We start from the raw sequence: 24,878 nt of genomic DNA, 5'->3' as shown, positions 1-24,878 counted from the left end.
ATATATATATATATATATATATATGTGTATATGTATATATATATGTGTATATATATATATATATTTTTTTTTTTTTTTTGGCATACCATCCAAAGTCTTGCTATCACAGTGAGGGTCATAGAAGCATAGTAGGGATCAGTGCTGACTGGATCACAGTGAGGTTGCCATGTTTAGTATCATTATTCCTTGAACAGAGACCCAAACCTGGGTCTCTTCACTGACTGACTCTAGAAATCCAAACTACAGCTGCTTCATAAGAGATAGTTCCAGCACGTAGCCACAAACTTTATCAATGTTTTTTTGTGTACGGATTAAACAAATGAGAAACATGTTAGTCAGTCAGCTCACTTTGGGCCAGTATACTCTATCAGAGCAGTTTGTTGGATGGTGGAATAGCTTCGGACACGATCACATGTGAGGCTGTTCGGAACAGCTAAAAACACTTGTGATTTCCGTTGTGGTCGGCAACATGTCCCACGAAGTCCTAGTCCTAGTTCTGTTGGTAGGCGGATTTCTTTCACTTTGGACAAAGCCATGGGAGCTGTTTCTTTATGCTAAGCTAAGGCTAACCACGCCCTGACTCCAGCTCTATATTTGAGAGACGGACATGTGATTAATAACTCTCTTCTCATCTCACACTTCAAAAACAAACACATAAAACAATTTCAAATAATCAACTTTAAAACCACTGTAGCATAGGTTCCTCAAGAGTTCAGGGACCGGACTTCCAGTGGAGAGACGTATGGAGTAGAAGCACGCGTTGCACTCTCCCGTAACTTTTTCAATTACAACTCTTCATCGACCCAAAAGTTAAATTAACAGCTTGCGCAAAGACAGGTACTGTCCTTCAACTGCACCATGACCAGCGAAACTAAACTGAACAGGAGGGAAGATGCTAAAAAAGACGAGCCGGCGCCCCAAGCTAGTCAGGTTAGCATGTCTGACCTGACTAGCCTGCTGGAGGAACACCGCAAGTCCATATCATCGGCACTCTCTACCAAACTCAAATCCGCATTTGCATCTCTCAAAACCAAACTAGATGTGATACAAGCCACAGTGGCTGAAAACGGCGAACGAATCGCAAGTTTGGAGACGGGTGGACTTCTATAAAGCTTCATCGGAGAGTTGCCTCGATTTTGTAACTGCTTGTTTGTGGGTTGGTGGTCTGACAGAGGCGTTGATTGTACCTGCTGTTGTGATTGTATCTTAAAATGATTTGCATAAATCGAATCACAAGAATCGTAGCTTTCCAAAGATATGTCGCATCAGTACCTTCCTATACATAGCAGTTGTGTACATGACACAGATGTACAGTTAACACTCCTGTTAACAGGTATACAAAGATCAGATTCTCACTCAGAGACTCCAGTGAATCCCTCGAAGAGACCTGGAAACCTTTCAGAAACGATTTCAACGACGCTGCAATCCAAAAATTGAACTAACAAACGCCCCCCCCCACACCCTCCCTTTTTTCTTTTCTTTTTGTTGTTATTTTTAGTTTTCTTTGTCTTAATTTCTGTTTCTATTTATTTTGTGTTGTTGTTATTGAGCTTGTTGTTGTGGGGATCTTTTGTCTCTGATTGAATCAATCTTTCTACCGTACCTCCTCAGAGTGATGTGTGTGTTTGTTCGTTGTGTTTGTAGTTTCTGTATTCAGTGGCGGTTTGTCACAGTTACACTACCTCCAAGAGACTGAATGTAATATCCGGTATATCCCAACTGTTTTGGGGTTAGTCCTGTTCTACCTCTCTGTCTAAAGTATTTGCAAAATCAATAAAAAGATTGATTTTGCAAATGTGCTCCCATTGGCTGGCTGCATGATAAGTCTATTTGTGTAGCTGGGAGCAGCCCTTTACAGTCCTCCAGCCTGTGACTCTCTGTGCCCCCTTTCAGCTGGACACAGGAGATTTACCTTGAAGGCGTATTTCCTGCTGATGTGGTCATCCACCGACAACATGGAGATGTGAAAGCTCGGCAGCAGGATACTTCCCAGGATGTTATCCTCTTTCTCATCTGCATCAAAGAAGAAGGAAGAATAGTCATATTCTACATATTAGAGCTGGACATTTGCATTCTAAGCCACATCGTCCTCCGCTAAACTAAGTTTAGTGTGGATCTGGCTAGGATGAGGTTGTAGATTAAATAAGTGCTTGGACTGGTAACACATGACCCTAAATATCCATCTTCGGTAAGTTAGTTTGTCGTGATTGAGAGTCCAAGTTTGATTCACACCAAAGGCAATGTGGGGTTGCTTGATATGCAGATGTTGAGTGAGTAGATTTCTAAATGTATTTGCAGACAAAGTCCGTATTTTTCATCCGAAATTCCATTTCACACTAATTATTATCAGTCTTGTATTATTTAGTCTTGTATTGCAAATCTTTCGCAACAAATGGAATATTAAATATTAAAACTCAATGTGTGAGATTTGTTAACATAACATTATGTTAGACAACATTACATTACTTATTGGCTGACGAATTTTAAAAAACGCTGACGAAAAATATGAACCTGTTGTGCAAAGACCTTAAAGATGATATTTTACATAAATATACAAGTTCAGTTAGAAACACTTACAGAGACAAAACTGACTAACAGACGACGATGGAACGACACCTGCTGAGGACCACAAGCTCAGTCTGCTGTCATAACACACACACACACACACACACACACACACACACACACACACACACACACACACACACACCTTTCTGTTCTCTCATTGATTGTTGTCTTTCACATCTCAGAAACCAAACAGCTGCAAAGCACAGAAGATGTGAAGCGCAGCCATGATGCTCTACAGTGGATCCTCTGACCAAGTAAATATTTATGATTCCACTGAAAAAAGAAAAAGCCAGAAGAAAGTGAGCTGATTCATGTTGTGATGGTAATGAGTGCATGGCTCTATCTCCTCTCTGTGCTCCGATAGCACCATGCTGTTCTGATGGGAGCTTACAGGCTACAGACTAAAGGCAGAACCACATCTGCTGCACCAGCTGCAGTAAAAACCTACAGAGCCTCCAGCCAGCGCCGCTGTTTGCTTTAACCGAGGCTGCACGGTGAGCCCTGCAGCTCCTCCGGCCCTGTGCCTGCTGCTGAATTATTGAGATACAGAACACACACAAAGAATGAGCAAGACAGAGAGCGAATGAGCAAGCTGGCATGCAGAGAGATGCATACACTGCAGCGTGAGTGGGTGTTTCCTTGGACGGTTGACATTTCACGGTTATTCACTGAGATCTGAGGAAGTCTGTTTGTTTAGAGTCCCTGATCTATGTACAAAGGTAGTGTAACTGTCAATAGTTTAATTGAGATAAACGTTTGCTTAAATGACAATTATGGTTTATTATAACCAGATTAACTACTTATTTTATACTTTTGGGCACCTGTGGATCCTCAAAAGACAGATATTTCATATTGTGTGAACACATAACTAAATAATTTGTGCACCCAAGATTTTAGATCCATATCTTCTTCAACAAAGTTATTTCAAGATAATAACTTGTGCCCAAAAGGTAATTAGTAACTGTACCTTATAATAGTAATAGTATTTATGGACAAGATAATAATGTGTCCACACAACTTATCTTCTTGTGCATAACTACATGGAGAGAAAGTAATGAATTACATTTACTCTCATTACTGTGAGTAAGTTATGTCTCTACTCCACTCAGCTGATGCTTTATGAGGGCTTCTGTACGGGTCCACTGATGCATTCCATTCATCATCACGTCTGAATTACATTGTAGGACTAACATTTCCTGCTCGTTTATAGAAGTGCAACGTCCCAGTAGGCTGTAAGCTTTTACATAAATCTGCAAATAATCACAGGCTTTACATTCACAGAAAAGTGGAAATGTAAAAAATTCAACTGAGTTCAACATTTACCAAACTGTATTTGAAGCACTACGTCCACTTTAAGCACAAACATGACAAGTTAAATAGCAAATTAACTGCACTTATACAACGCTTTGCTACCTTAATGGAGAAAGTGCTTTTCAATTGGCCTGTCATTCACTCATTCACCCATTCACACACACACACACACACACACACACACACACACACACACACACACACACACACACACACACACACACACACACAGGCTTCCACGTGTGGAGCCAGGGATCGAACTGCCAACCCTTGATTAATGGACCCGCTGTACTTCCTGAGCCACAGTAAGTCAAGTGCACTTACACATTATAAACGATGTGACGCAACATGTCAATGCACTTCATTCTGTGCTTTGTTATGCTTATAAAGAGAAGGGCTACTTACTTTTTACTTTTATTTGAATTTGAACAATTCATCTATTTTGACTTGAGTAGAAGATATTTAAAGTAACAGTACATCAAGTATGTTGGTACTCGTTCCACCCTCCAGCTCACAGAGGATGAATCCTGCTCTGCTTATCTGTGAAACATCGTGACAACCTCGATAACCTGCTTCATGTAATGTGATGACAGCTGACATCATTAGTGTTTGCCACTCTCTGGTAATAATGGAATTATTAGAGTGCATGTAAACACAGAATGAATTAAGACGAGATCTGCAGTAGATGTTTATCATCTCTGCTCATACAAAAAGAATTAAGTGCAACAAATCCAAATCCTGCAACCAGCTCCCAGCCTGAGTGACAGAAGGTACTTAGGATAAAGTGACAGAGCAGGCAGGAGAAAATGGAAAAAGAAGAAGTTATTATCGGAGAGCCGAGCACGTCATTGTCCTTCCCGAGGACGCCTCCTCTCTCTCGTCTCTGGCTGGCTAAGCCAATAAACATCCAATCTTCCCTTGAGTTCGTCATGAAAGCGCCTGCTGATTGCGCTCTGGGAGCGGCTAATTTGTCAATTTATGGAGATGGAAAAATCTCTCTCAAGGGTTTAGGAGACACGAAGGAGGAACAGATGAGCTTTTGTGAACGTAAAAGTTCTAAATTAGCGGTGATGTAATGTGGTTGAAAGCAAGGACAACTACTTTTAACTGGCAAGGACGCTTCAACTCTTGACCCATATTCTTCCCCGTTACACTGCTTCTCATTAAGTTAAGAACAGTGTGACAGCGTGTCATCTATGTTACACTAGCTCCTTAAAGGTATATGAGCTCAGCAAAAGGTTTCAATGATGACAGCACCACCAGAGCATGGCTGGATACCACTAGTGACTAAGTTATTCTTTCCAAAACATTCAAGCAATCAAAAATGGAAATATTCTAATTAGCTTGTGCATACAGTATTCTTCCACAAGATATATTCTCATTTCCTGTTTAGAGCACTGAACCTAACTTGAACTCAGGTCTCTGTTGGTACCAATCTAACATGCATGGCTGCATGGCTCTGCCTTCATGAGTACGATGATGAAATAGTGAAAGCGCCTTCTTGAATTGCCCTTGAACAAAATATGGACTTGCTTTTGATTTGACAGTTAAACCTATTTCATTTAACAGCCTGCATCATACATTTGGATGTGTGTCTGTGTGTGTGTGTGTGTGTGTGTGTGTGTGTGTGTGTGTGTCCTCACCGCGGTAGTAGAAGAGGCACATGTCGCACAGAACGAACCACCTCTTCTTCCAGAGCTTCATGCCTGTGCTGTCCTGCATGGGTCACAGGTCACAGACTGTCAGTAAGTCCGTCATAGTGTAGTGATTACAGAAACCAAGTGACTCTCTCTCTCACTCCGACACACACACACACACACACACACACACACACACACACAGCAACAGCTTTTCTGCTTTGATCTCCCCTCACTTCCCTTCTCTTGACACCCTCACTGTCTCCCCCTCTGGCTGCTTCTTTTAACCAGCTTCTATCTCCCCCTCTGAGACAAATTACTCTTTTTTATCTCTTCATAACGCAGTGACAAATTTGCCTCTGTGGAGCTCGAGGCGAAAGCCTGTGCTTTGTTCTCTATGCTGCTGCTCTGGTTCTTCTTTATAAGCTCTTGGAAGAAAGCGTTCCGATAGGTTCTTCTGAAGGGCTGGTTCTACCATATTCTGTATGTAAGAAGTGAACGTGGTCACCGAGACTTCCCCCTTGTGGACTGCTGTATTGAAGCCTCAAGTTTGGCATTTTGGTAGTTACCATTACGACGTTATGATCTTGGTTTTGCAACCAGAAGTGAGATGAAAGTGTGGAGCTAAGTTCAACCAAACACTGAATAAGACACTTTTAGGTGACAAACATGTTTACAATTAATTTTCATGAAGTGAAAATACACTGTGAAAGGGTTGAAGTTGTAAGACGAAAACACGGACAACACTGTAGTTACAGTGTAGCCCCGCCCTAAAGCATCCCCTGCTTTATGGTCTGTTTGACTCTAAATGGAGCATAATGTACTAAATGAACATCATGCTGTATTGAAGAAGACTTGAAACTAGAGATTGAGACCATAAACTCATGTTTACAATGTTTACTGAGGTAATAAATCAAGAGAGAAGTAGAGTCATTTTCTCATAGACTTCTATACAACCAGAGGAGTCGCCCCCTGGTGGACACTAGAGAGAATGCAGCTCTAACACATGAAGCTTTGACTTCACTTTACAGACCTGCTTCTACAGCGAACAATTTGCTTCTGAAGTTTTTGAAGAAAGATATTTTCAATGGGTCTTGAATATCAGGAACCCTTTTCATCCAAAGAACCCTTCTTGGAAGATTGAGTTCCTCAATGACTGTAAGCATGTGTTAAAATATCCTCCCAGCCTACACACTCCCAAATACTGTGATTGTGAACCATGATTGTCGTGGGTTGTGCAGCACCACACCACACCAGCCCTGCCCCTTTAAGAGCCTCATTAGCAACCCCTGGGTTTAAGAGGGACATCCTTGGAACAAGAAAAGGTTCCCAGTAGACCTCCCCGGGTGGGTTCTTGTTACAACTCTTAGAGGGTGGAAAGCATCTGAAAAGAACCACCAGAGAGGGTTCTGGGTGCTCTCTACAGGAGGTATCTGTGCTTGGCCAAAGATTGTTTATGAGGTAAAAGAAGCTTCACTCTGTAACACCACTGTACAACAGCGAGTAGACCCAACAACTCCAACAGAATGATACGTCTTACCTTTAGCGCTTCGTGTGACGTCAATTTCACATTATCTAGTTAACTTTTATCATCATATAAATAATTGAATCTTATCCACTTTACAGTTTAGAACCAGAATATTCATTATTTAGATTGAGTTAAAAGATTAAGGGTTATCTGTAATAATCACAAATATTGCCTAAAAAGCGACGTTTCCCCAAAATAGTGCTTATCTGCTGCCATCAGTGCACCATAGGAGCTTCAGTTATCGCTTTCACAGTGTTTGGGTCTGAAGAGTCTACCCTCCCTTGTGCCGTGATGACTGCAGTGACAATACTACGTCTTTGGAGACCATCTGCTCACTGTTTGCAGTATGTCGTATTCGGGTAAACACTGATGACGTTTCTTCTGTCAGGGAGCTCTATGCCTGACAGGTCTGTGGGGAAGAGAGGGGCTATGCTGGTGTGAAGTGAATCGATGCTCATCTCAATGTGAATGCAGTGAGCAGCAGCACAGGGGCCAATGCAGAGATGCGGGTTATTGAAAGCTGAGTTGAATAGTGCTCGATGGGGCTGTCTTCAGGAAGTCGCACAGTGGTCACAGATCCACAGACCAATTGAAAAAATGACCCACAGTAGATCTCTGTGGGGTGAAGAAAACTGCTTAACTTACAACGAGTGGGTGGAAAGGGAATGAAGAACAAGCTAAGCCTCAAACTAAGCTAGCTAACGTCCAGTCAAGCCCCACAGCGTTAACAGGATAATCCCTCTCCCTCCGCTTCCACAGACACGCTGCAGCAGCACTCAACGTGTCCAACCCAACACATCAGGAAACTCAGCTGCCATTTAGTGTCACCTCATCGTTCAGCCTGACACAGGCTTCATCCCCACTGCATGCTTCTGCTTGACTCGCCTCACCAATGGTACCAGGTCCTTTACTCCACACTACAGATAGTACCCCCTCAATGTAGGCCAGATTCTCAGCTGATCGTCAGAACAGCAATGTGTGAAACTGCTGTAACATCATCTTCAACACGACACTCGCTGAACCCTTTCATTGGCAACCAAACAGAGGAATGTCTGCGCTGTCAACTGTACGAGGTGTACGTAATGTACACGGTTTCTTTTTGCCGGCTGCCTTTTTTTAAAATCCGGGAAACGTAAATCAAAAAAATGCTGTTGACGGTAGCTTAGCTATTTAAAAATACTAAGTGTGTGCAGGATGTCCCATGTCGTGCTATTTAGGAACAATATTTCACCATGAGAACACACCGATACTGACAGATAAAACAGTGGCCTAACTGAATAACAGATCTCCCAACAAATCTCTATGAACGTTGCACTGTTCCAACACGTAACTCCCCTCAAACCACACATTCTCTTCATTGTTTCATGTTTGTGTACGGATTAAACAGACCAGAAGTGTGGTTAGGTATGTTTTGGACTTTGGGCAGAGTCAGGCTAGCTGTTTCCCCCTGCCTCCAGTCTTTATGCTAAGCTAGGCTAACCATGTCCTGACTCCAGCTGTGGAGTTAATATACAGTCCTGAGATTGTAACTGATATTTCTTATCTTTATCTTGAAAATAAAAAGCAAATAAGTGTATTTACAAAATTATTTTCACTGTAGTAACATACAATAAAACTGAATAAATTCCAAATGCAGTGAATAATACTACTACTTTATGTTCATCAGTGTGTACCTTTCACCAAGCCATATTCCCCCACCTGTCTTCTATCACACCCCTTTGTCCCACACACACTCAACCACATCCCATAACCTTTCCACTGAACGGCCTTCCTCCTGTACCTGTTTGTAAAGCCAGTTGCTCTTGACCACCGGGGCATTGGGGTTCCTCTTGATGGAGTTTGACCTCTTTCCAAAGTTGTGAACTTTTTTGAAAGACCTTGATGGCTGCAGAAAGACATGGACGGGTACATTTGTATATATACTTATTTTCAGCTCTAAACATTTGCATTACAGTTCAAATGTACATTTTTCAACAAACAAGTCACACAGAATGTGATGTATTTGTAATCTGTAGTTTGTTTCCATCCAGCGATATAGAGGGAGCATCCCTCCCCTGATCTCAACAAGTGTTCGGTGCATCGGTTGTACAGACGCTTGTATTGTAAAACAGCAGCTTTTCCAGCAGCTATAAAAAGCAACAACAGAGGCAGATGTATTCAGCTCATTAAACAAAGCATATTCCACATTCCCCATACATCATAGCTCACTGACAAGATGCTGCACTCCAGCAGACAAGTCAATAGCAGAAAGATACAAGAAGTGCTTTGATTAAGTCTACATTCAAGACAAATAGAATGATGTCATTGAACCAGTTCCAGATGTTGTACTCATTAGAGGGAAGTGTCTTAATGTTTCTGGTTTTCCTCTAGAGCCACTATCACATCTGAATCTCCTGACAACATGCACACTCCACAGTGGATGATCATTTCACTTTATTTTCTTACTCCTAAGTTTACATTTGTCCACAGTCAGCCCGTCTCCCAGGAGTTACTTGTGTACATCAAGTGTTGTTCAGGAGAAATGTATTTACTAGCATGTGGTTACGTTTAGGTTAAGCTACTACAACACATTTCACATTTGTGATTCTGGGTTGTATCAGAAAAATGATTTGACTTAAAACACTAATTTAAGGGTTAGATTGCGGTTTTGGTTTAATATTAAATTGTTATGCTGTCTTGTGCTTCAGGTCACCACGGACAAGCAAACAATTCAACTGAGACTGTCCCGAAGCTCACAAAGGATTCGAGCTTGAACAGAAATCATGTATAATATAATATAATATACCGGATACTATATATATATATATAATATAGTATAATAATAATAATAATAAGCTGCCGTTGCTGCTCTGATATTGTCGGCAAACAAAGAGATTTGTTGTCAGTCAACACTTTGCAGGTATGTTCAGAATTAGAGTTTTACAATTTGGAAAATACATTAGGTCCATTGACAAAAAGCGTCTTCATCATGTTGATGACGAAAAATAAATCAGGCAACATTAGATTGTATTTAGTACATTTGCTGTTACAGACTGGTCGTAAACAGTTGTAGTTTCTAGCAGACAGGGTTTGTACAGGACGCTGCATAATGGAACAGATTGTGTCACGTTGAGAGAAACTAGTGTGTGTGGATTCGTTACTCTAGCACAGGTTTGCTCTTGCCTGCATGTAGTCACTGTGTGGCATTAAAGCAAAAGAAAACACACACAACTGAATCATTTACATTGTGAAACATCCTCGAAATGTTCTCAGCTTCTTCTCAGCCGGTTTAACCATAAACACACCTCTTATGTGTGTCGTTCTCTGTGTTTCTCAAGCAATAGAGCTCAGCTCGATTCTAATGAATGACTTCTCATGAATACTTAAAGATATGAGGTGCTGTAGCCTGCTTCTCCAGCCTGAAGGTACCTACAGCACTGCATTATGGGAACAACTCTTTCAGGGGTTACGGCTTACTGCTGGTGTAAATCACTTAAGTGCATCTGTTTTATTCATTTCATCAATTATCAGTACGCTGAAGGATGAATGTAAAAACGATCAGAGACGACCTGTTGAACTTGAGCAGCGCTTCGTTTGCATAATCAAACATGCAACTGACAATTTAAAGGTACAACATTTAGTAAAACCGCTTGTTCTCCTTCTGGCGGATAAGAAGATTAATACCAATTTCACGTCTGTTTGTATTATTATTAGTTTTTATAATGTATTATTATTAATAATAATAATAATACATTATAATAATTAATATCAGTTATCACAAAGACTGGAAGACAACCAGCTCATGTTCGCAAACATTGGATTATGCATGTGTTACTGCACGTACACACACGTGTTGATGGAGTGTTACACTTTCTGTTCATGTAATAAGAGTAATAACATCACTGGTGTGTATATGAGGAGAGTGGTACACTGTAGTACAGTACTGTACACAGAACACAGTACAGTATGAGAGCTACAGGCCTCCAGCAGCCTCCCCTCTTATAACCACACTGTGTAAAACATTCAGCTTCATCCACCTCAGTAAGTCTCTCTCTGCTAATACGCTATAGAAAGCTAAGTTATTATTAGAGGTGTGATTAACAGAGATGTGCTTAAGATGTGAGGCCTGTATGGCTGGAGGCTGACCCGTGTGGATGAAGTGGAGGTGCTGGTGGCAGTAGTGACAGTGGTGGCCGGGCTGCCAGGGAAGGTGCTGTAGTCGGAGCCACCCGTGTAGTTCGACGCCTCGCTCATAGTGCTCATGGGACGCTCCTTCTTGTCACTGCTGCTGCTCTGCTCTGACGAAGCCTGAGGAGCCGACCTGCCACAGGGCGAGAGACATAGAGAGACAGAGAGCGTCAGTCAGACATTTCACCTCCATACTAATGACGTACAGTACCATGACACACCTACAGGTGAGACCTGGAAGTGTGTCATTCAAACTGCTCATTCATAGAAAAAACAGACTTCAAAAGCCAAAGTTACATGATGGACTCACTCTTCTTTCTGACAAATATCCTGAAAAGTGACAATTAAAATTTGATTTGCAGCCATCTAACTTAAGTTGAGCAAAAGATCCCAGAAAAACACACACTGAGATATGTGAGCACGGCATCAGTCCAGACTGACCCCAGCTCAGCTCAGCAGTCACATGTTAACATCCATCTCCTGTAACAAAGGTGTGAATGTGTCCTTGGTTGAATTAGTTCATTCTGTTAGAATAACTGTGACGTGTGTGTGTGTGTGTGTGTGTGTGTGTGTGCTGGTATCGTGCTACCTAGATGACAGAGAAGACCTGCTAATGTCAAAGGCAGAATCCAGCTAGCCAATCATCCAACCCCCCACCTCATCAAGCAGACTCTATCTCCACTCTCTTAATGACACACTATCTCTGTCAGGGCCATTAGAGAGGGAGGAGGGCAGCGGGAGGAAGGGGAGAGTGGCTTGAATGAGCGCGAGCAGAGAGGGAGAGCCACAGAAACAGAGATGAAGAAAGTGAGAATGTGAGGGAGGAGAGTTATTATTCTCTGGGTGTCACCTCTGAGTCATGCCTCTACCTCCACACAATTTAAATGGCCTGACAACTTGGCCTGACTAATTGAACCAGCTCAAAGTGTTTTGCCCCTAGTTTAGTAGAAGGACAATTGCTAATGTGAGAAAAAGAAAGTTCAAGGTCCCAGAGATTACGGTAAAACTAGCACACAGTTCCACCAGCAAGGCCAGCAGAATACAAACAGAGTTGTCCACATTGTTGCTATTGTGGACGGCACACAACACACAAGCTTTTATATCACTGCTCAGGAGTAGTTCAGGTGGGTCAGTCAGTCTGGGACCCTCAGGTCATAACGCACAGAGCTCAGGTATAATCAGACAGCTCAGTGGAGCTACAACCACCAACTAGAAGCATCAACAGGATCGCATGAACGTTACAGATCCCCAGAGGAGAAACTGGTTTGTCACCATGAACAAAGACATACACAATACATCAACAAAGACATAGACACAATAACCACAATGCATCATCTACACAACAGATATCACCAGGCAGGGACATGGAAGACAAACACACAGTTCCACTGTAAAAAGAGGGCGGGTCCTTAACAGGTCAACCTGCTTTCTTTTATCACATTACATTGTGTACGGCTATGTTCTGCTGCCGCTACTCTGTGTCCAGTTTTACAGTTAAAGCTTAAAGCTCAAGTAATCAGTGTTCTCTTGTCAGTAACACTGGATGAAATGACGTACGTGCACTGTAAAAAGGGTCGTCTGTAGTGATACATCCACAAAGAACTCTGCAGTTCCCTCAGAGTGTTTTAGCCTCTTCTATCTCATCATTTCTATTTTGTGTTTTCCAGCCCACAGCTTCCACCCTCCTCTACCTCAGAGGAAGAGCTCCAAACAGCACGCAGACACACTGAGGTTGGGAAAGGAAGCTGAACATCAACATCGTACAGCTAAAGAGAAGACAGAGCTCAAAGGACAGAATCGATTGTTTTGACCAAAATCATGACTCCAGATGAATGCTAGAGTTGTTCTTTGTCCACTGGACGTGTAAACAGACAGATGTGTGCTAACATGTTAGCTGTTACAGGTTGGTAAAGTGTTCATATGTCAGATGTTGTGTTTTGGCTTGTTGCTGCAGTTTTCCTTCATTTGTGGCCTAAAAAGGTGACCTGATCTTCAGTACTTTATCATCGGACCAGCATCTCACTTCTAGCCATGATACAAACTGGATGCTGATTCCAACCCCACAGCTGTGATCAATGAGTCGATCCTCTAAAGAAAAAGAATAATCACCAGTCAGGGTAAGACCAAAGAAAAGTCTTTCAGGTGAGCAGACTGGCAGAGTACCTGTGGCTTATGTATACCGCCATAATCACAAAGGTGCAGAAAGCAAGTATACACCATCATTTGAGTTGATATCATCTTGCAGACTTTGCTTCACTACTTTAGGCGCAGGTTGAGATGAGACCTGTACCTCAGTGTGAAAACAAACCTTGGTTTGACTCCCAGGTGTATCACTTGTGATCACTCTGCTGATCAGATGGTCACACAGCATCAGTAACGGCGTCTTCTTCCCGCCTCCAGCTCTCCCTACGCTGCCTGCCTCATTGACTTCCTGTAAAAGCATCATTCCCTTTCATCTTTGATCCTGCATAGCTTCAATCTGAAATAAAACTACTTGATGACCACTGATCCCTATCATTTACCAGCCTCGCTAAAGAACTGTACTTTGATTAACATTGCAGAGTGTAATTGGCATGCCAAGCATTTAAATGGCTTGAAAGGCATTAGCAGATCGTCCATGTTCCACAGTGACGACTCTGATAATCTGCTTTGCTATACGTCAGCATCATTTAGTCCCTGAAGACAAAAATGAAAACCTCAACTCTGCAAATTAAATGTTGACTCAACTGTTATAACATAACAAAATACATTTGAAATGACCACTTGATAAGCAGATACATTTATTCTTAGGGTTTAAAGAATCAATGGTTTCCAGCAGTCAGAGTGCTTATTGCATGACTCTGTGGAGCGCTGGATAAGCAGCAGTTATCCATCCTTACGTTTGAGAAGAGCACTTTAAGGCAAGTTAACTTGTCACATTAAAGTTTAACACTTAGCTCTTAACATGGGCTAAATGACTAATATTAGTTCAGGGCGCTGCCGTATTAATTGAAGTTATGGTTCATTCTGCCGTTGAGAGACTTGTGGCACCATTCGGACCATTCGGCTCCAGAACGAGAGCTGGTCTGCTGTGTTAAATAAAACACTGATTCTCTTTTGATTCGGGACTTAACAGAAAACTCACTTTCTAGCATGACAGGAGATAGAAATGTATGATATATGAAGAGAGCACTCTGAGGGTGAACATGGAACATTGTGTGCTTCTGCATCACATTCTCAGGTGTCTCTGGTGTCTTCCCACACTGCTAGCTTACATCTTGAAGACACACACAGTGTGGGTGCAAAAACACGAGTCAGTCTATTCACAGCAGCTTGGCAATCTTACTGAATTAAGAATTCAAACCCAGAATACATTCATTATGAAACATTCTTTAGCAGTGTGTGTGTAGTGTCTGCAAGTGAAGGCATTTAGCCTTTAGACAACAGACGCTCCATGGCTCCGTCAGTCACACTGAACTGCTGGCTGTGAGTGAGGGAGGAGGCCTCCATTGGCCTCCAGTAACAGGAGTCCTACATCTAAAGCAGGGTGACTAACACACACACACACACACACATTAGAAAGGTCTCCCACTGATCACACAGACAATCTGTTTTCTCTCTCTCTGTCGTTCAATCCTTCTCATCTTTCAGCTGCATGGCTATCTTTATTAGCGTTTCCTCTCAGCTCAGTGACCAATGCAGCGCTTTGTGTGAGCGCTGTGGTGAGGCTGTTGCTCAGCAATCCAAGCAAAGAGCTCAAAGATCAAAGAGCTTTTGATTTTGAGAGATTTGATTCTGATGCATTTGTTGGCAGTTGGAGTTTCGCACCAGTGTTTGTTTGCTCTGAAGGACTGAAGTCACTTGACTCAGCTCTATTTCAAACATCCTTTTCTTGTCATCCTACTAGTTTCCGTCAGAAGGAATCTCTCATTGTGGAAACATCACACTGGTGTATTGGTGCTATGTACCAGTTTTGAAACAAGGCTAATAAAACCTCAGCAGGGACTGTATCTGATGAATACCTTCATCGTCAGAGCAGTAGTGTTATGAAGTGAAGCTAGCAGTTCACTAGCTTAGGGCCCCACCTTGGCCGGAGCGAGCCTTCGTCGGTTGTTTGGAGAGTTTGAGGAATGGTTGGTGGAGGTTAGCCTGGATGAAGCGGTTTGGGGAAAGGCTAGGTTGAGGGTCCACTGCGGCTCCCGGGCCTTGCAGACCCCCCGGTCCATATGGGACGGTGGATGGTGACTATGGGGTGAGATAACCTTTAGTGAAGTGGTTTAAAGAGAGGGAGGGAGGGTGGGATGCGAAAGGCGTGGCAAGCCGAGGTTTAGTGTCGGTGGGTATTTATAGGAGTGTGTCCGGAAGTGGGGGAGTGGCTGAGGTGTGGTCCTGCTCCTGAAATTCAGCTAAGTTTTATCTCCAATTTGTAGAAGACTCCGTGAGTACACTGGGAGTGTGCACACTGGTAAACAAGCAGGTAGAGCCCTGTCATCTGTTCAGGCTGAAGCAAATGATTGGACGGGCTTGTTACAGTCTGTACCAGACGCAGCTACCTGCCGTCAGTTCTCTATTTAAAGCCTGCACTGCTACACTTCCTGTAATGGGAGGGTTACAGCCTTTGATTTGGCTTTCAATGGTCAAAATCTAGGAAGTGTTGAGTTTCATAGATATTAGCTCAACAACAATAAAACAATGTTAGAGGTGGAGGGATTGACTTAATAAGTGAATGGACACAGAGAGGGCTGAGCATGAGGATGAAGCTCATTTAACACAAGCAGAGCAGAAAACAGGAGGACTCTTATCAGATAAACACAACTGTGTTTCTAATACAAGCATCTTTTAAATAAACCTGAAAGACACCATCTTAAATGCAACATGTGATGTGAGATTCATTTGATAAAGAGAATGAAGAGACAGATCGAACGCTCAATGACACCAGTGCTCCTGTGAATGGGCTGATGGGTAATTGCTTTAGCTGTGAGAATGACTCATATTACACATATTTCTCAGTAATGATTTCTCTTTCTTTTATGTTTCTGGACTGGATCAATGAGATCTCATAGTGATGAGACAATCTGAAGCTTTAGCTGTCATTCAGCAGCAGCCTGACACCTGCTTGTATTTCATCATTTCAGAGGTAATACAGCCTCTGCAGAAGCAGCATTAGTTCCTATTAAATCACACACAGGTTATTATTCCAACACTACACCGTATGCTAGAGACACAACCCGTGCCATACACATTAATCATCCAGAACATCATTGCTGCATTAGTGTTGCATAGCGGCTCATCGAGCAGTTCACACAGTCTGAAATAAAGTTAGTGTTAGCGAGAGGTGGAAAACAAGGAGCAAGAGAGGAATGAAGCCTTGAACTGACGATGAAGACTAAGCTAGAAGAGGGATCAGTGCCTTACTTCTTGATTTGATTGCTGCCATAGTGAGGCAACTTTAAATAGACTGAACTTAACAGCTTGATTTTTTGCTGTCTAACGGAGTCACACAAGAAGACCAGTATCATCTCTGTGTCCAGGACAGACAGAAGCTTAGTGCACCACCAGTGAGTGGTCATGAGTCGCATCATTGAGTCCCTGTAATACAGAACATTCTTTATGTTGCCAAATGATACAAGATGACATCCCGTTAGTGGGAGTTCCCGTTTGTTGGAATCTAAGTGTGAATCTAATCTGTTCTACCAGTTTGAACTTGTTGATACTTCCAGCAGATTATTTAAGATGAAGCCAGGTTATCCTGCATTTCTCCTGTAAAACTGAAGAACACGGTTTGAAACACTTATGATAGAGATATGGATGTTTGGCTAATGTGGTTCCTCGCTTCCCTCCCCCGTCTCTCTTCCTCTCGTCGTCTCGTCCCAGCGAGGACGTGAGAGACAGACGTGAGCATGCAGGAGTATTTACCAGACGGGACGTCCTCGTTTACTGTAGCACCTCAACATTCAAATGTGTAGAAATAACTGAGCAACAATTTAAAAGAAATTCCCCTGACGCCCGATGACTGCTGCCATATTAGAGATAATAGATTTATTTATTTCAGGGCTTCACAAAACGTAGATAAAATGTGTATCAGGCTACTGAGACAGAGTATACATGTTGTAGTGAAAGTCTGCCAGTCTCCTTAGGTTGATATTAGGACTAATATTAATAACTGTAATGTGCGTCTGTATAGGATGTGTCTGTGTATTTTCCTGATTGAGCCAAGAAGCAAAGAAAAAAGCCTTTTGGCTGAAGAAGTAGAAAAAGTGTTTCTGGTTTTTGATTCACTCATGATTCAGATTAAAAATAAACATAAACGTTTTATTTCATGAATGAATATGATCAGTTGGTGCTGTAATACCTATTGTTAATCTACATTTATAGCCGACAATCATACAATATCATTATTACAGTAAAGCTGTTTCCAAAACAGACCGGCCGCTCTGTTCTCTCCCAACAGATCAGCTGACCAACCCTGAACATTCCCCAAAGGATCCCTCGGTGGTTCCTAGTTTATTGAACGATATGATCTACAGATTCTGGTATTTGTCAGTGCTCACATAGTCCTGTTGGGTGTTTATTTATGAGTTACATTGTTTTGTTCAGCCTTGTGTGGCCAACCCTCAGTCTGGTTAATGTGTTTCCTGAGGGGCAGCCATGTTCAGGTGGTGCGTCTTTATAGCTGGCACTCCCAGCAGGCTCAGGTGGGGCTCGTTAGCTGCAGATCAACATCCTGACAGAGAGAGTCACAGACCCCTAGTGGGAGGGAGGGGTGGTCACAACACCAATCTACCAGCTCCTCCCAGCAGGCAAAGTGATTATTCATTTAAAGCCATTTCTCCATCAGCTATTCCAGTCACGACTTTAATCCTTCAGAGTTTCTGTTTTTGTCTTTTCTCTTCATCTTTGTCTCACCTTTTCTCCCATTTCCCACTTTCTATGGTTTTTTATCTTTCTGTTGTTTGTACAATCAGACCACTGAAGATATGTCAGGAGACAGACGGAGGAAACAAGAACAGAGCAGAGCCACATGAGCTTAGAAAACTCCTCCTCCTAAACTTGAGTAGGCACGTACGAGATCAGGCAGAATAACCAAACAATGTATTAGTAAGTTGAATATGCCACAAAGCTGAGAGAAGGGGAAACTAGAGAGTCATCCAGGAGAGCAGGAGCTGCAGAGGTGTCCGCTACATTCTGATGAGATGAGGAGAACTTCCCCCGAGGGACAAAAAGCAGACTTTCTAGATGTGTGTTTTATGGATCTCTTCATTTAAACTCCTCCTCAGTGAGAGACGTTTGAATAGCTGAAGAAAGTTGGAGCACTGACTCCAATTAAATCGCCTCAGGCAGGAGATGGTTATGAAGGGAAAGAAGGAAATGTATTGCTAATATGTAACAAAACATCTTTGGATATACGTCAATAAAGCTCAATAAAGTATAAATGTGGATACTTCAGTTAGTACACTTCCATGTAGTACACTGTGAAGGGCGTGGACGAGTTGTCTCCAATCAAACACGGCTGTTTTGATCACTTCTTCTTCTTCTTTTAAATTGCAAATGACCACCTGATGGAGCGTTACTGACGATGTGTGACGGTAATGAGAAGCGTTCTGTTGTGTCCCACCGAGTGCGTGACTTTAAGGTTTGTGCTCTTTTCTCCTATTTGAACGTTTCTCACGTTTTGCTCGTCTCTTGTGTGCTCATTCGGAGGGACTAAACCTTCAGCTGTGTTCTGATTGCATCATTGCTTCAATGCTCTGATAACATCTGTAAACATGCATTTCATCTATTTTTGTTGTTTTGGGATTTGGATATGATTAATATAATGTTTTTACCAACATAAAAAAATCAGCAGCACAAAGCCTGCTTGACTCTCATGAGTCAATGGACGACTGCATCCACACAAACACCTTCCACACCAGCCTCACCATCTCTGCTTGAGATTCTACATCATGTCAGTGCCCTGTTAGTGCCCTGTTGGCACACGTGTGTGGGACAGTGTAGTTACTGGGCCAGTAGCACTGAGCACTGTCACGGCAGCGCTAGCTGTGGGTGGCCCGAGGCCAAGGCCAAACAGTTTCATATAGTTGTGAATGTTTTCTGATGATTAAATGATAAAAGAAGAAAAGACAGCGTTTGAGATTGTTGAGTGAAAGTGAACGTGTTGATCTTTTAAATGTGATCTAAATGTCGGCGGTTTAATGCTGGTTTCAGTAAAACCACCTGAGAGAAAATCGTCCCTTTATCTCAAACACACTCATCTCCTCATGAGACCAGAGAGAAGATATCCTCGGTGATAAACCTGAGAGCATTCCGTGTGCAGTCACGTTCAGCAGTTTGTTAGCAGCTCCTCAAGGATCTCTTAAGTAACTCTGTGGTGCATCAGGTTACATCTGAGGAGCCTGGAGGGAGAGCTGAGGGCTTGTGCTCTTTTATTTTCATATTCATTTAAAAGTTTGAGAAGAAGGGAATAAAAATGCTTGAGGGCTCATGTGGCACTAAGACACCTTTATATTACATCAAATATAGCTGCTGTGTGCCGTGCCTTAGAAACACAGTGCTGAGGAGATGAGATGACAGATCCTCTGTTTCTCACAGCTGTCTCTCTGCTGCAGGAGCTGCAGGTCCTGTCCAAGCCCCCAAGTCCAGCACCAGGCCGTGTGGCATTCAGGCATGATAGCCCCAGTACTAACCGCAGGTCATGTGACGCGTCACACTTACATGTGACCTCTATTTAGGAAATAATTATGAAAACTTTAAAATGCAATGATTCTTAGGCAAACTCTGGAGTTCTTCTTTAGTGATTCGTAAGTGGATTTATGAACGCTTATTACCCAGTGGACATGAGAGATCATGATATCCTCAGAAAGTGCAATACACAATGTATCTGAAAATATGTATCATGTCTGTGTTTTCTGATTTGAGTTATGAGATTAAGAAGAAGGAGTGTTTCTAGCTTCACTGCCTCCATGAGCTGTGTGTCACAGACAGCAGCTGGAATCAGCCAAAGTGCACCAGCACACCTCTTCTTTGACTTTGAGTTTGTGGATTCATTCTTTCTGGTGACTGGCTGGTGATTTCTTTGGTGATTTTTTAGATTTTTAGATTTTGATCTTCCTCTTGCTTCTATAAACAAGAAGAGGAGCAGCCTCCTCTGGTCTGCAGGTCATCAATGTTCATTATGCCTGCAAGTTACTAAGATTGAAATTTAAAGCAAAGATATTTGCCTTCCACGTGTCATCTTGCAGGCAGTTGGGGCGGAACGAGGTGAAACTGCCATTAGCAGTCACCGCAGTTCAACACCTTTCGCTGCCCGTGACTTTCTCACCTCCTCTCTGCTCAACAAGTGTAAAAATACAAACCATGCACAGCTCATCTACACACACACACACACACACCTCAATACTCCTTAACGAGAGCAGCATGGCAGAGGAGATAATTGATAGGGAGATGAATGGGGTGAGTGTGAAAGCGATGGAGAGTGAGAGTGTGAGAAGGAGAAGTGCTGCCATAGAGTGTGCAGCTCCGCTGAACTTGTTAGCAGTAAAACAGTGTGTGTAAATGTGTCTGTGGGTATCTCAGCTGCACAGAGATGACAGCGGATTGAAATAGCATCCTGTGGACTCTTGTGGAGGCGGTGCGTGTAATTGCTGCACTTTGTTTGTGTTTCTCAGAGGCTCCGGTCCTAAATCTCTCTTTAGCCCCATCATCCTGACTTTTTGCTCTTTTCTAGTTTGTCTCCTGGGAAGCAGATAATAGTTTCTTTGTAGGAATTGTGTGTGTCGTCTGCAGAAGGAATCCCATTTCAGAGTTGATGAGTAGGGAGCGATCCCACAGCAGAGTGAGGCAGGGAAACATTCAACGGAATCGCAGAGATACAGACAGGGAGGACAGAGAGACAGAGAGAAAGATGGAAACAGAGGGCAGATGATAGACAAAAGAGAAGACAGATGAAGATGGGAGGCCAGTCTATTCACAGACTGCTGACCCTCAGTGACTCACACACACAACCAGAACCTTAGAAGCAAGAAGAGACAGAAGGATTTGCAGCTGGATCCTGTATTCTGCTGGATGTGCAGCACTGCAAAATCCTCCACAGTCAGTCAGTCAGCTAACAACACTGTCAACCAGTCCAGCATGTCTGCAGCTGAATCCAGAACAGGAGCCAGAAGGGAAATATGGAACCACAAGACAGCCAACACACTGTAAGTATAATTCCTCTTTGTAATTACTTGGGTAATTGGGGCTGTTTTATTGATTATGATATCACTGTGCTCACCAACAGAGAAAAATACATGAGCAGTCAGGATTCAGTGTAAACAGAACTGCTACCAGAGGAAATGTAAGGATGGCATCCGACTCATGTGGGCAGTGAGAGGAACCCAGGAAAACATGGTTCTTATTAAAGATTGCGATTTCTTTATCAGACTTTGATAAACCAGTTCATTCATGTAATCCAGCCAATAAACAAAACAATAGCATTACAGGCACACTGAGTTGCAGTGTACCTGTAACACTAAGAAAGTCTCTGAGCACTGGACTTGCTGTTGGAAGAGCTGAGGGTGATGCGTCTCAGAGTGGAACCTCCTCAGGACGAGCTCAGCCTTACATGCGTGGCTTTCTCAGCTGCCCAGCGCCACAGAGTCTCACCTAAGAACCCCAGTAGGCCGTGTCTGCCGACGTCCAGTCCAAACCGCAGTTTGCCACTGACCTCGGGGCTGACCCTCAGAGCAGCTCTGCCCTCCTGTCGGCTTCCTGATCACCCAATGGAGGTCTCCTATTCCGCCTCCGTCCAGCCCCCAGGCCTATGTCTGAGGTCTCTGGCTCCACCTCTGCACTGCCCCCAGGCCTTCTGCCTGTAGTCTTCAGCTCTGACGGTCCAGCCCCAAGGCCGTCCATCCTTGGGGCTGGGGTCCATGCTGCTCTTTAGTCCCCACGCAAACCACATCTTGGTTCTCCATGAATTCTGCATTCAAGTCCTATCCCCACTGCCTCACACTCACCCACCATCAGAGAACAATTCTTTCAAAAACATGAACAAAATCTGCAATAGCAGTTCAGGTCAAGTCATCAAAGCTTTGGATCAAGAGCTGGATCTGATTAAAACCGTCCTGATGGGCCAGACTGTGAAATTCAGGTGTTATACGTTTTTTGGTCACCACTACGAGTGACCTCAGATAGCTATGGTCCAATGTTGATAACGTCAAAATAAGCAAAGCTATCCATAGACAGAGTTGGGTTCGGTTTATTCAGGTTCAGACTCTTTAAAAGGTCCCATGGTTTGGAATTGGGTCATGTTTATCCCAGCATGCACTCCTGCTCCCTCACTCCAACCAGAGTCTTGTCATATCACAGCCAATAAAAGTAACAAAGGGAATTGACTTGTGGCATTAAGAAAAGATTATTATCATTATTATTCTGATATAAAAATATTTATATGAAAATATTTGCATCTTAATGGTTTCAAACAGAAACTATTATCCCAAGTTCCCACAGGCCTCTGCTTTCTGCTCAGACAACAGCGGCCTCACAGAGACGATGGCTTCAGAGGACTGTTGGAAATGAACAGAAGACTTGGAGTGTTGTTCAGACTGTAGACTGTGATAAGCTCCCAGTCAGTGAAGACGTCCATGCTGCTGCACACTGATGCTCTGTTTATGTCGTCACAGCTGCATGGCCACTCAACACACGGCCTCTGATTAGGACAGTCGCCCTCAGAGCTTAGACATGGCCTAGAGATGATGCAGTCCTCCACACCACTACTGTTAAAGCAGCATCAGAAGAAGCTTTACTGTACATACTGAGCTTAGTCATTTAGTTATGTAGTATCCTTTTAAACAACTGCCTCAGATCTTTTAACAATAAAAGGTTATCACACATGTCTCACAATGCTGCAAGGAGGCAAAATCGACATCATTTCTTATAACAATGTCAGTTTTAAGGCTCAAATAATAGCTCAGGGCAATTAAAGGCTAAGAGAGCAGATGAAGGCGAGGTAAACAACATCAGGGCTGTGCAATAACAGCTCACATGGTAAAATCAGCATAATGTATATTTACGCAGCACAGAGTCATTTCATAGTCACCACTCACACGTTCTGCTTTCATTCAGTCACTTTTCCTTTTTCTGTTTTTGTGATTCAATTTCCTCGTTCAATGGTTTCATCCTGAAGCCTGTTTTACATTCGTACGTTTGTCTCATTGGACGTTGTGCTGCTTTGGCCTCTAGCACTTCCTGTTCACATCATACAGACTATCAGCTGGAACACTGTGACACAGAAGGGACAGTCTACATCTCATTAGCAATGATGCCAATGACTGTGGAGAACCCAAGTGTAAAGAGTTAGCAGTCAATTGTCTTGTGTTCTGATTTTACTGAAGTGTGACGAATTATAAACAGAAGTTGACGAGGAAAACAAATGTGACTGCAAAAATTCAGATGCTGCGCATATATTTTCAGAATGCATTGTCTGTTCATATCCAGAGAATGTATTACTAACTAGCAAGTTCTATGTATTAAATAAATACAACAATATAACCCTCTGCTGCTTTATGTTCATGCTACTCTGGGGTCCTCTCTGGAACTTAACCGACCCGAAACAGAGACACACTGACAAGTCTGGACTTGAGACCTGGCTCTGGTCTGAGGAGGATTTTTGGGGTCTGGTATATCCAACAGTCACATAGTACATTCACACACTGACAGCTGCACAGAACAGCTCAACCCAGAAGCATTCCATGAATGAATCCGTCTACAAGTGTTTTCAGTGACCTTTCAAATCAGCACAGAAATCAGAAGCCTACAAAGCTGTGTGTGTGTGTCAGCGTGCAGAGAGACTTACTGTTCATTTACGACAAAGATGCAGTTGTCTTGGGAGGGGACGCCGGACACCGGGTGCTTACAGGTCACCTTCCTCTCATTGTGACTGGAGGGAAAGAAAGAGGACGAAATCAATCACTGCACCAACACCAAGACACTTCAAACATGTGTAATGGACTGAAGGCTGGGACACATCATTCATACAAAATACAATAGTACACATCTGCATCACAAACAGTACTACATCTGCATTATTAACAGTACTACATCTGTATTATTAACAGTACTACATCTGTATTATTAACAGTACTACATCTGTATTATTAACAGTACTACATCTGCATGATAAACAGTACCACATCTGTATTATTAACAGTACTACATCTGTATTATTAACATTACTACATCTGTATTATTAACAGTACTACATCTGCATTATTAACAGTACCACATCTGCATTATTAACAGTACTACATCTGTATTATTAACATTACTACATCTGTATTATTAACAGTACTACATCTGCATTATTAACAGTACCACATCTGCATGATAAACAGTACTACATCTGTATTATTAACATTACTACATCTGTATTATTAACAGTACTACATCTGCATGATAAACAGTACCACATCTGCATCACAAACAGTACTACATCTGCATTATTAACAGTACTACATCTGCATTATTAACAGTACCACATCTGCATTATTAACAGTACTACATCTTTATTATTAACAGTACTACATCTGTGTTATAAACAGTACTACATCTGTATTATTAACAGTACTACATCTGTATTATTAACAGTACCACATCTGTATTATTAACAGTACTACATCTGTATTATTAACATTACTACATCTGTATTATTA

General features: G+C 42.5%; 1 protein-coding gene across 9 annotated transcripts in view; it reads right to left on the bottom strand.

Annotated features, from left to right (window-relative positions):
- Nucleotides 1–24,878, bottom strand: part of LOC116395730 (pleckstrin homology domain-containing family A member 5-like) — a 120,484-nt gene that overhangs the window by 40,966 nt on the left and 54,640 nt on the right. For all 9 annotated transcript variants that reach the window (XM_031869813.1, XM_031869815.1, XM_031869818.1 and 6 more), the window contains exons 2-6: nucleotides 24,023–24,106; nucleotides 11,170–11,344; nucleotides 8,825–8,929; nucleotides 5,523–5,595; nucleotides 1,913–2,013 (exon numbers count right to left, since the gene is read on the bottom strand). In XM_031869813.1, the coding sequence (XP_031725673.1) occupies nucleotides 1,913–2,013; nucleotides 5,523–5,595; nucleotides 8,825–8,929; nucleotides 11,170–11,344; nucleotides 24,023–24,106 (538 nt within the window). The remainder of the gene's footprint in view (nucleotides 1–1,912; nucleotides 2,014–5,522; nucleotides 5,596–8,824; nucleotides 8,930–11,169; nucleotides 11,345–24,022; nucleotides 24,107–24,878) is intronic.

Source organism: Anarrhichthys ocellatus, unplaced genomic scaffold (genome assembly GCF_004355925.1).
Source record: "Anarrhichthys ocellatus isolate YVR2014 unplaced genomic scaffold, GSC_Weel_1.0 scaffold49, whole genome shotgun sequence".
Taxonomy (NCBI): Eukaryota; Metazoa; Chordata; class Actinopteri; order Perciformes; family Anarhichadidae; genus Anarrhichthys; species Anarrhichthys ocellatus.
The sequence above is the reverse complement of the archived record's forward strand: the minus strand, read 5'-3'. Positions and strand labels throughout refer to the sequence as shown.